The 12,150-nt window shown below is 45.3% G+C and overlaps 1 protein-coding gene across 2 annotated transcripts in view; it reads left to right on the top strand.

Annotated features, from left to right (window-relative positions):
- Positions 1 to 12,150, top strand: part of MERTK (MER proto-oncogene, tyrosine kinase) — a 120,137-nt gene that overhangs the window by 33,378 nt on the left and 74,609 nt on the right. Inside the window, exons 3-4 of one of the 2 annotated variants that reach the window (XM_012811029.2) lie at positions 6,915 to 7,015; positions 9,465 to 9,638. In XM_012811029.2, coding sequence (XP_012666483.2) covers positions 6,915 to 7,015; positions 9,465 to 9,638 — 275 coding nt within the window. Of the gene's footprint in view, positions 1 to 6,914; positions 7,016 to 9,203; positions 9,268 to 9,464; positions 9,639 to 12,150 lie in introns of those variants that run through there. The other variant, XM_023518822.1, reaches the window with a different exon arrangement.

Below are 12,150 nucleotides of genomic sequence, written 5' to 3'. Positions count from 1 at the left end.
TTTTTTTTTTGACAGAGTCTCATTTTGTCACCCTTGGTAGAGTGTTGCAGCTAGTTTTTAAAGATGGTTTGTCACTCTTGCTCAGGCTGGTCTTGAACTCCTGAGCTCAGGCAATCCACCTATCTCCCTCAACCTCCCAGAGTGTTAGGATTACAGAAGGGAGTCACCTTGCCTGGCCCTAAACATTTCTGTGTATTATTAAAAGTCTTCAAAATACTTTAAAGGCTGTCACTGTCATGTGCTATTTTGAAACTAGCAAATAAAGGAATGCAAATTAAAACATAATTATTTTTCAACCTAGTGCTGAGATTGGGAGTATTTATAAGGGAGGAAATACTGATGTGGTTTTTCTGTTCCAGATGCCCTCTTAAGCTAGGTCATTCCATACTAATAATTCACTTTTTATTTTCTTTCCCTTTTCATTTGCATGTCTGTTTTTAGTGATAGAGCCAGGAGTTATCTTTCATTAACAGGTGTAGAAAACACTCGAGTCTGCTAGCAGATGGTGGACCCCCAAGAACACTTAACAGGCCTTCTTTGCAGGACTTGAGTCATTGGGCTGGGCCTTGTTGGTGCTCTGAGCAGTAACTCCCCTCATCTGTACCCAGTTCAGCTTGTAACTATAGTACATCTACTCAACTAGGCCCTGGGACACTGCTTGGTCAAGATCTTTCCCTGGAGTCTCCAAAGGAGGGTGTAATTTGTGGGATATAATTAGCTTTAATGTCTGGTCGAGCCTCCTCTAGCTTAGGTGAAAACGCTCTCTCATCAGGTAGAGCACTCCAGAGGCAGCAGTTACCAGACGGGAAGTCTAGGGAGAACAACTCTCCTGCAAAAACAAAAGCTGATGCTCCTGCAAGCTGGCACATTTACTTCTTGGGAGCTTTGTGGGAAAGGGAAAGTATCTATGGTTTGTTTTCTGTTTAGTCTAGGGGTTCCCACTGCTCTTTAAACTCTGGCAGAATTCCCAGTGGCTAAAGCTGGAAGGATTTTATTTTTCATTACATTTTCTTTGTAAAGATGTTGAGTGGGTAGTTTAGGCCCTCCTGGAATTCCTGTGTCCTCGAGGCCCTGTGTCCCTGTAGGGGGTTCTGGTTCTATAAGGTACTGAGACCCCAGGCCATCAGCTAAAAAAGCTGTTATTAAACCCAGATACCGACACTCTGTGACTTGCTTCCTGTTCACAAGACTTCCTTTCCACTAAGGCTCCGAGTGCTTGGATTGTACGTTACGTCCTATCGGCAACTTGTGAACTGTGGCAGGTAAAACTAGGAAGCTTATTAGTGGATCTCTGTATTTATTTAAATTTTTTTTTCACGTTTCAGTTTTGTATTGGTAAAATATGCCAAACATAAAATTCACCATGTTAACCTTTCTTAATTTTTTTTGAGACAGAGTCTCACTTTGTTGCCCTGGGTAGAGTGCCATGGTGTCACAGCTCACAGCAAGCAACCTTAAACTCATGGGCTTAAGTGATTCTCTTTCCTCAGCCTCCCAAGTAGCTAGGACTACAGGAGTCCACCACAATGCCCGGCTGCTTAGAGATGGGGTCTCATTCTTGCTCAGGCTGGTCTTGAACTCATGAGCTCAGTCAATCCAACTACCTCAGCCTCCCAGAGTGCTAGGATTACAGGAGTGAGCCACCATGCCCGGTCCATGTTAACCCTTTTCAAGTGTACAATTCAGTGCATTAAGTACATTAGCATTGTTATACAACAATCACCACCACTTAGCTGCAGAAATTTTTCATCTTCCCAAACTGAAACTCTGTACCATGAAACAGTAACTGCCCATTCCTCCCTCTCTCCAGCCCCTGCTCCCCACTTCCCTTCCTCCTTTCTCTATGAATTTGGCTACTCTATGTACCTCATATAGGTGGTATCATACAGTATTTGTGGGGTTTTTGTAGTTCTCTTAAGGACACCCTGGAGAGTTTAGAACTTCATTACTACTTATGAGTCATTTCTGGGCAGGCCAACCTAGTTGTGGCAGGACTAAGGGGGAGGGACATGCTATGTGTGTTCGTGTGTGTGTGTGTGTGTGTGTGTGTGTGTGTGTAGGATGTCCCCAGGCTTGCACTGCCCATGCTGGCCTGGTGTGATGGGCTTTTGTAGCTGCTGACCCCTATTCCTGTCTAGATACCTGGCTGAGTCTGTACTTTCTTTCACCGTCCCTGGTTCAGATATTCGTATTTGACCAAAATCTGATGAGATTTTAATACTATTTTTTAAAAGCATTGCCCACATGTGGTATAAAAATTCTCTTCTCCACTGCAGCCTCAGCCCTCTCCCTATGGGGAGTTGAGGTTACCCATCTCTTGAGTCTTTCCAGAGATATTCAATCCATATGCAAGCCTATGTATGTTTGTATGTGTGTTCCAGTCTCCAGTATGTTTTGTTAATTTAATAGAATGTTACTCATAGCTATGGTTAAATCAATATCCAGGGTTCACATTTTTTGTGGCTGTGGAAATTCCGTTTTCAGCTGAATCATGTAATATACTATAATTATATTTTACTTCTTGTCTTAGTCCATTTTCTGTTGCTTATGACAGAATACCTGAAATCAGGTAATTTATAAAGAAATGCATTTTTTTTTGTTAGCGGTTTTTGGCCGGGGCTGGGTTTGAACCCTCCACCTCCGGCATATGGGGCCGGCACCTACCTCCTTGAGCCACAGGCGCCACCCAAGAAATGCATTTCTTACAATTATAGAGGCTAGGAAGGTCAAGGAGGCCCATCTGGTAGAGCTTCTTGCTGGTAGAGATTCTTCAGAGTCCTGAGGTGGCACAGGACATATCATATGGCAAGGGGGCTGAGTGTGCTCACATGCCATGTCATGCCTCTCTTCCTTTCATAAAGCCATTGGTCCCACTGCCCTGGTAACTCATTAATCTGTTAATCTAAGAATTGATTGATCCACTCTTGAGGGAGAGCCATTATGACCTATCACCTCTTAAAGGTCCCACGTCGCCCTACAGCCACATTGGGGGTTAAGTCTCAGCGTGGGCTTTGGAGGGGACATTCAAACGATAGCTCTTCTTGGGTAGCTTTTTGATATTCCTGAATTTACTAGTTGCCTAAGTACCAGTCACTCATTCTTCCCTAAACTCTAAAGAACATTTGCATCTCCTCTCCCAATGATGAAAATTATTAGGATTGGCCATGTCGGCTACTACTCTGGGGTCCCCTCCTCCTCCTGAGGTCCAGCCCTTGTTTCATGCAGCCCAGGTCCTTTTACCTCTTGGCTTTCTCTTCCTCACTTTGGCAAAGAGCCCATCCTCCACTAACTAACTGGGATTTGCATGTGTGATGCCATTTTTCCAGCCTTACCTTGAGGTAGTTTGGCTAGAGACAGAATTCATAAAGGAAAACAAGTCCTGTTATAATTTTGAAGTCATTGATATATTTCCTTTGAGTTTCCATTTGCTCTTGAGAAGTAGGATGCTAATATAATTCACTAGCGAATAGTGTGCTTCTCTTCACATTCTCTTAGCGTTGTAACATCCCCGATGAAGCCTTTCAGTGAGTTTTTCTCTCCATTGTGCTGCTCACCCAGGGGCCTGTTTAGGAAAGACCTTTATCCTCAGTTCTGGAGTGTTTTCTTCATCCTCCCTCTCCAGTCCCCCGTCTGTGTTCTCTCTGGAACTCCTCTCAGTCGTTGGGATGTCCTGATTGCTATTCTCAGCTCAGAGTCTTACAGGCTGAGTTCCTCAGCCTCCTGTTGCTGGAGGAGACCCAGGGACAGCCTCTCCTCTCGTCTCCAGCCCTCCCCTACACCCACCTTCACAGTGGGAGCCTTTCCTTGGATGTCTGGCAAGTAACAAGTAGAATGTCGTATGGAAAATCTTTGCTGCAGTTTAGGTGGCATGGGTCTGGACTTGCTGGTTAATGCAGGTATCTGTCCTCACCAGGTGATTGCTAAGCTCTCCTTGACATGAATGACTGAAGACAAAGTTTGGTCACGTTCCCTTTGTGCTCTGCATGTTCCTTTTCTGTTTCTGGGCTGAATCTTCCTTGCCAAGTGTTTTCAGGTTCTCCCAGACATTTTATGTGTTCAACTTCTACAGCCCAGGTGTGCTGCCGCACTGTTAATCCATGCCTGATCTTTTTTTTTTTTTTTTTTGAGACAGAGTCTCACTATGTGGCCCTCGGTTGCCTTGGCATCACAGCTCATAGCAACCTCAAACTCTTGGGCTCAAGCAATTCTCTTACCTCAGCCTCCCAGGTAGCTGGGACTATAGGTGCCCACCATAACACCTGGCTACTTTTTGGTTGTAGTTGTCATTGTTGTTTGGCAGGCCCAGGCTGGGTTCAAACCCACCAGGTCTGGTGCATGTGGCCAGTGCCCTAGTTACTGAGCTACAGGCACTGAGCCATGCTTGATCCTTTCTCAGGTTTGCTGGCATTGCTCAGGATTTCTGACACTCCTCATAGGTGTGCTTTGTCCTGGGGTGGGTGCAGCCCTGTTGGTCTGTCTTCCCAGGGCTGTGTACTGCATCCCACTCTGGCCTTCACTTTCTCTTTGGTCCTGATGGAAGCCTGCTGCCATGCTGGACTCTGAGCCAGGACCACTCTTCCAAGGCACTAGTATCTTCTGCCTGTCCAATCTCATGGTTCACTCCATGTAGCCTTGCCTTGAGAAAATGATGCTCTTCTAAAGTAGACTTGTGAAATATGTAGGAAGGACTCCCTCCTCAGAAGCCTTGGTTGTTTTTGGTGCTGCAGAGATTAGACTAGTCAGCCCTAAAGAATCTTGAGGAACTGCTGAAAGCCAGGGTCACCACTCAGCCACCAGTCTTCTCCCCCCATGGGCGTCCTAGACACAGGATTCTCTCCCTCTTTCTTCAACCCTTTTCTGTCATCATGACATCCAAGAGGTTGCCGGGGGAGGGTAAGCTAGTCCCTTATTTGACCTGTGAAGTCCCCTTCAAGTTTGTCCTGCTGATCTGTAGGCATTGTGACATCCAGCCACTGCCCCCAAAGCATGAAAGGAGCTGGCCTTTCCTGGACCCATGTCCACCATCCTGTCATCAGATACATTCTAGAATTCTATTGCTCCTACACAGGAATGAGGGGGACAAAGTATTCCATGTCAAAGGGGCATCACTCAGACTTGCTCACTGGGAAATGCAGTGACAGGAGAGATAGTAACTGGGCCCCTGAAATAATGAGGTGATGTTGACCTGAGCGGCTCTGATACTCCCCCAGTTCTGCCAGTTCTGACTGATGCCATTCTTGACATGTATTTTAGGCACTCTGTTTGTCTCAGGCTAATAAGGATCTGCAAAATGGTATTGCTGGAGGAAAGTTATATTTTAAATATTTAGTGTTTGTTCTCAAACTGTGTATTCAACCTAAGGGAACTGTGTTTCCTCGAGGCCTGGGGGCCTCACTCACTACCACCTGTCTGCACTAGATGTCAACCAGACTGTGCTAACCCCTGGCAGCTGCCACCTACTGCCTGCAGGATCCACAGGCCAGGTCTGAGCCATTCTAATCTTGACAGCTTCCTAGTCTCTTTTAAACTTGAAGCTTCTGCCCTTCTTAGGTTGAGGAATGGATTTCATTTTGCTTAAGGATGAATAAGTCATATCAGGGAAGTAAGCTGCGAGGAAAAGTGGACCCCTTATGTTTTTCGTCTTTTTCTTCCTTCCCCTGGATCCCCTTTGCTGTGTCTAACGAGCAGTGTCTTTGGGCCAATTATGGCATCTTCTGTTGGAAAGCGTCTGAGAATTTTTCAAAGTATTCCTCATTCTCTCTCCTATTCCCACCCCTGGCTAAGGGCAAGTTTCACACCTGCAATGTAATGTCCTGTTTGTGAACACAGTGGGAAGGGGGAAAGTAGGATTATTTCTTAGAGCCAATACTGCCTTCTTTTATAGCAGAGGTTTTCAAACAGTGTTTTCTAACTGTAATGTGAGGAAACGAAAAAGAGGTGGCTTATAATAAAATAACGTGAAGCTCAACTTGTAAATGCTGGGTAGTGAAGTACCCAGAGACTTGCACCTCGCTGTGTCCCAAGCACATGGTGCATGGCTGCTGCAAATGCAGTGGGCCTGACAGTGATGGACCTTCTCAGATGGTGACCGAGGTCCTAGAAAGTTTCAAAGAGGACGGAAGGATACCAGTCCTCCATTTTCATCACAACTGCAGTCCTGGGAAATTAGGTGGATTTTAGAACTATACAAAATATTCATATGTATGTAAAATGGAATTAGGTTCTAGTCTCAGGAGGTCACTGGAGAAATGGAACAGTTGTTCCTGGTCCCCAAAAGTCACGGAGAACTCTGAGTTCATTTACAAATTCTAAAATGCTTGGAAGGGCTATGGTCCTGATGCAGAGAACCTCTGGTGTGGAGCCTACCATAGAAATCAAGGTAAGGTGATAGGCCATGTGTTAGTTCTTCCAAGAAACAGAACCAATAGGTTGTCTATCTGTCTATCCTCTATCTATCTATCTATCTGTCTATCTTCTATCTATAGAAAGATTTATTTTAAGGAATTAGCTCACATGATATTGTGGGCTGGCAAATATGAAATCACAGGGTAGTGGCTGGAGACTCAGGAAGGAGCTGATGCTGCAGTTTTGAGTCCTAAGGCGGTTTGAGGCAGACTTCCCTCTTACTCATGGGACCTCAACTTTTTCTTATTAGATGGGCCCACTCACATTAAAAGAGCAATTTTCTTTACTCAAAGTCTGCTAATTTAAATGTTATTAATAAATTGAAAAATACCTTTACAACAGCATCTGAATTAGTGTTTGACCAAACAATTGGGTACCATAGCTGGCCACGTTGCCACATTAAATTAACTATCATAGCATATGACAAAGAAGTTGAAGAATTTTGTGTTTCTGTAATTGGAACTCAAAGGGTAGTCACTGTAAATATCTTTATGCGTTTTTCTTTGAAGCATAACCAGCGTGCAGCGTTCAGACAATGGGTCGTATATCTGTAAGATGAAAATAAACAATGAAGAGATTGTGTCTGACCCCATCTACATTGAGGTACAAGGTAAGTCCAGAGGGCAAGTCCTGGTGTCCCAGAACTGTTTGTTTTAAAGCCTGCCTTAGTGTGTAATAGTCTGGACTTTGGCCTGTCTGTTTATAACTCTGTATACAAACCTTGAAAATCTATCAACACTGAAATTTTACAAGGCAGTCCTCCTTGTAGACTGTAGATAATAATGAAATGAATTCAATACTTACAGTTTGAGCTCTATCCTAATTATTAGAGGTAAGATAAAGAGAGGTAGATTTCCTTATTCATTGGGGTTTTTTTTTTGGTTTTTTTTTTGCAGTTTTTGGCTGGGGCTGGGTTTGAATTTACCACCTCCAGTATATGGGGCCAGCGCCCTACTCCTTTGAGCCACAGGCACCACCCTGTCCACTGGGTTTTTTATAATAAAAATAAGCTGAAAACTTCTTTTTAGGAAGCAAAATGCATTGTTTTAATCCAGTTCCCAATGCTGAGACCAGATACCAGTCACTTGGTCAAGGGGCTATTGGATTTTTGTTCAGGACCTTTTCCTGTTTTGCCTGTGCAGATGGTGAAACACTGGAGGGTGAGTGGTTTTCCTGAACTGAGTCAACAGCTCAGCTGGAGACTCCTCTAGGTGCAAAGATCTCTGTCTGGTGCATGGTTCAGAGAAATTCCATGATATCACATGAGGGTCAGTGAGGGTGAGGAATGAGACATCGGGCTAGGATGGCCAGTCTCTGCCCTCAGGGACTTTAACTGTCATGGGGAATGTGAACTGATGTCCAGGTGAACCAGATCAGGTGAGCCCAGGTCCTGAGCTTGGTGCCCTGGGTCTAGGGGTTTATATGCCTGGTTCTGCGATGGCAGGGCCTATCCAGGGAGGCTGCAAGCAGGAGCACCTTTATTATCACCCCAAGTGGTTGCTCCCCTCCCCCCTTAGGGTCTGCTGTCCAAGGGCTCTGCATCTCTGCTCTCCAAGGCACCCCTGTTAGCAGAGCCATTGAATCATCTCTCTTTCTTACATTCTTTCACCCTCAACCACAAACATCTCCCACTAAACGGCTACCCTGCTACCCATTTTTTTGTGAGCCTGAACTTGATACCCAATAAAACAGGAGGCCTGAGAGAGGAAGAGGGAAAGGAGGAGGAGGCTTGTGGGAGTGAAACAGAGAAGGGGAAGAGATGAGGGCGGGAGGCCCCTCAGAGGAGGCTCTTTTAAACCTCCACATATCTCAGCATTCTGTCAACATCAGCCAGAGAGGATTTCTACATTTGCTGCTAATCTGAGGAAAATATTTGATGGATATTTTATGAAAAATGCCCAGAGGAGGAACATGTTAAATCTGAATGCAGGCTGGGGGTTGCTGGCTCACGCTTGTTTATGCCCGCACTCTGGGAGGCCAAGGCAGGTGGATTATTTGAGCTCAGGAGTTTGAAATCAGCCTGAGCAAGAGTAAGATCTTGTTTCTACTAAAAATAGAAAAACTGAGGCAAGAGGATCTCTTGAGCTTAGGAGTTTGAGGTTGCTGTAAACTATGAAGACGCCATGGCTCTCTACTCAGGACCACAGAGTAAGACTCTGTCTAAAAAAAAAAAAAAAATCCAAATGCAGTTTTGGAAAACCATGAAACAGGAAAAAGGAATCCCATTCCACACGACTCCCACATTATTCCTGCCAGAACTGGATTTGTGAGTTCTCAATGCCAGAAGAACACAATTAGCTTGGCTTGTTAAATTTTTGGCACAATAAGTACTGACTGTCTTTCTCTGAGATATTCTTAAACTTCCCTATAGCCCTGATTTTGGAATTACATTAGATTTTAGGATTGTAGCTGTTATCTATTTTCATGAGAATGTGCTTTGAAAAGCGTTCAGCCATGGGCGAAGCCTGTGGCTCAAAGAAGTAGGGCCCTGCCCAGTATACCAGAGGTGGTGGGTTCAAACCCAGCTCTGGCCAAAAACTGCAAAAAAAAAAAGAAAAGAAAACAGAAGTGTTCAGCTGTATACACGTGTAGGGATTTTAAAATTTATCATCACTCATCTGAGAGTCACATGCAATACATCATCCTTATGCCATGGGCAGGCCTACTATGTAGCTTTGTTTTCACTCTGGTTTTTTTTTTGTATTAGTTAAGAAATAGTAAAACCCTGCCAACCAAAACAGTCCCAGGAGGTTAAGCAACACCTGACTTAAGAGCTGTCTGTGGCCTCCCTTGGAGTAAAACCAGTTCTGAATCACTGTTTACAGCCAGTTTGGGAACAGTGTCCTAGAAAGCCAGCTTAAGGTAACTGGTAGAAGTCAAGCTCTGTACTTCATCTCACTCAACTTTAAAGAGGTGAAAAGCAGCCACGTCAGACCCAGCATAGTGCATAGTGTATAAAGGAATCTCCTGCTACCGAGTTCTAGCTCAGTTTGTTTTCCTCCGACTCTGCCTCTGCTGAAGGATCTGAAGCATTCTTTCCTTTAATGCTTTCTCTGCAGGACTTCCTTACTTTACTAAGCAGCCGGAGAGCATGAATGTCACCAGAAACACAGCCTTCAACCTCACCTGTCAGGCGGTGGGCCCGCCTGAGCCAGTTAACATTTTCTGGGTTCAAAACAGCAGCCGCATTAATGAACAGCCTGAAAAATCCCCCTCTGTTCTAATTGTTCCTGGTAAGTCCAAGCAGTGTGTTTATTTGTTTGTTTGTTTATTCTCTAACCGTGGAAGGGATAATAATGCAGGCACAGCAGCCGAGGTTATGGGGCTAGGTAGAGAGGAAGGTAGGTACAGGTGTGAGAACTCACAGGCCAGGGTTTGGAGGTGGGTGAGGGCCCTCCAAGAGTGCGTTTGGTGAAGTCAGTGAAGTGGCCAGAATCTCCCAGCCCCGGTAGAGAGAGTCCTGTTCACCTCTCGTGTTGCTGACCACTATGGCAGGTTCTGTGCTTACAGAACCACTGATGTGAAGGCCTCAGTGGGTTTGAAAGCAAGAAAGTGGACACAGGGACCTGTTGCAGGAAATTGGTAAGTCATTGTAGGAGTGTGGTTCAATGGACATTCCATGGTCTTCTTGATATCCATCTAAGTGAGAGTGCCCTGATGATGTTCTTGTCAACAGCACTGACATTCCCTGTGCCCCTAAAGCCTGTGGGTTCCCTTGTGTGGCTCCTCTGATTGTGTCTTTTAGCAGCCTCTGGCAAGGTTACCACACTCCCTCCCACCTTCCTTTCTCCATGCCTTCAGCAAACATTTTAGGAGGGACTAAACTCGAGCTGTTTCTCCCTATTCACTGGTCCTTGTTTGTTGCTAACAGGAGTTATGAATGGCAAGGTGCCCCGGTGCTCAGTCCTGAACCCCCTTATTTTCAGTTTGAAGTGCTCCCTGCCTGGAATGCCATCTGTATGATGATGACCTTGAACTTTACCTCTCCAGTCCAGACCTTTCTCCCAAGCCTTGGGCTCATGTATGCGGCTGCCTCCTTGGCACGTCCACTCGCTGGGTGTGTTGACTTTTTAAAATGAAACCCTCGATGCCACCACAGACAGGTCCCACCCCAGAATTCCCCATATTGGTGAGTGATAACACCATCTGCCCATCCTTCCTTTTTCTCATTTTTCATGTTGACTGCATCAGCAGTTTTGTCGGTTCTGCTTCTACAGCGGTCTGAAAGCTGTCATTTCTCTAGCTCTGCTGCTGGCACTCTGGTCCATGTGCCTGCCGGCTCTTACCAAGACCACTGCAGGAGCTTCCTAGCCCTACTCCCGTCTACCCTCCTCAGCAGCAGATTATATCACCTGCCTGCTGATTTAATCTTTCCATTGTCTCAGACCATCACCCAGAGTCCTCTTGCCCTTGCCCCTAGGGATTGCGGGTCTGGCCCCTGCCCAACTCTCCAACCTTATCCGACTCTGCTCCTTAAGCACCAGTCATAGTGACTGTCTGTCCTTTCTCCAAACACGGTATGTTTCTTCCTGCCTCAGGACCTTTGCACTGTCTCTTCTGTCTGTCTATAGTTTTTCCATCTGCTCCTTGTCCCAAAGAAGTATCACTTCTTCAGAGAGACCTTCCCTGACCAGCTCTTTATTGACTGCCAATCACATATTCTTATCTACTTCCTCCATTGCATTTGGCACTATCCGTAACTACCCTGTGATTTGTTTGATTTCCTTGTGTATTTTAGAGAGCTTTGTAAGGACAAAGACTTTGTGTTTCCTGTTCACTACTAGACACCCAGCCTCTAAAGCAATATCTGACTCATAGTAGTTTTCAGTCGATATTTATGGTGAGGATGGATAATAGTGTTCAGTCAATATTTATGGTGAGGATGGATCAACAAGTGAATGCCAGGCTTGGCGCCAGTAGCTCAGCAGCTAGGGCGCCAGCCACATGTACCGGAGCTGATGGGTTCACATCCAGCCTGGGCCTGCCAAACATCAATGACAACTACAACCAAAAACATAGCTGGGCGTTGTGGTGGGTGCCTATAGTCCCAACTACTTGGGAGGTTGAAGCAAGAGAATCGCTTAAACCCAAGAGTTGGAGGTTGCTGTGAGCTGTGACTCCATGGCACTGTACCAAGGGTGACATAGTAAGACTCTGTCTCAAGAAAAAAAAAAAAAATACAAGTGAATGCCAGCCCCTAGCTATTGTCTCCGAATCACTTTTCTAAACCTTACCTTTAGGAGGAATGTTATAGTTTTCTCTGCCATGATCTGAGTTTTCTTAATTTTTTTTCCACCTTTCATCTGAGTTTTCTTTGAGTTTCTCCAAGGAGTTGATAATTAAGTAACTTCTTGGTTCAAAATAAATGTCAAAGAATATACTCCAGCCTTTCTTTTTTTTTTTTTTGAGACAGAGCCTCAAGCTGTCCCCCTGGGTAGAGTGCTGTGGCATCACAGCTCACAGCAACCTCCTACTCCTGGGCTCAATCGAGTCTCCTACCTCAGCCTCCCAAGTAGCTGGGACCACAGGTGCTCACCACAACGCCTGGCTATTTTTTGGTTGCAGCCATCATTGTTGTTTGGTGGGCCGGGCTGGATTTGAACCTGCCACCTTAGGTGTATGGGGCTGGTGCCTTAGCCACTTGAGCCACAGGCGCCAAGACTCCAGCCTTTCTAGGACGATTGCTCTGAACTCCCATGAAGAAAAGTCTTTCTTCATTCAGGGAAAATTGGCGTACAATTAAAT

Source organism: Otolemur garnettii, unplaced genomic scaffold (assembly GCF_000181295.1).
Source record: "Otolemur garnettii isolate 467f Iridium unplaced genomic scaffold, OtoGar3 scaffold00148, whole genome shotgun sequence".
Lineage (NCBI taxonomy): Eukaryota > Metazoa > Chordata > Mammalia > Primates > Galagidae > Otolemur > Otolemur garnettii.
The sequence above is the reverse complement of the archived record's forward strand: the minus strand, read 5'-3'. Positions and strand labels throughout refer to the sequence as shown.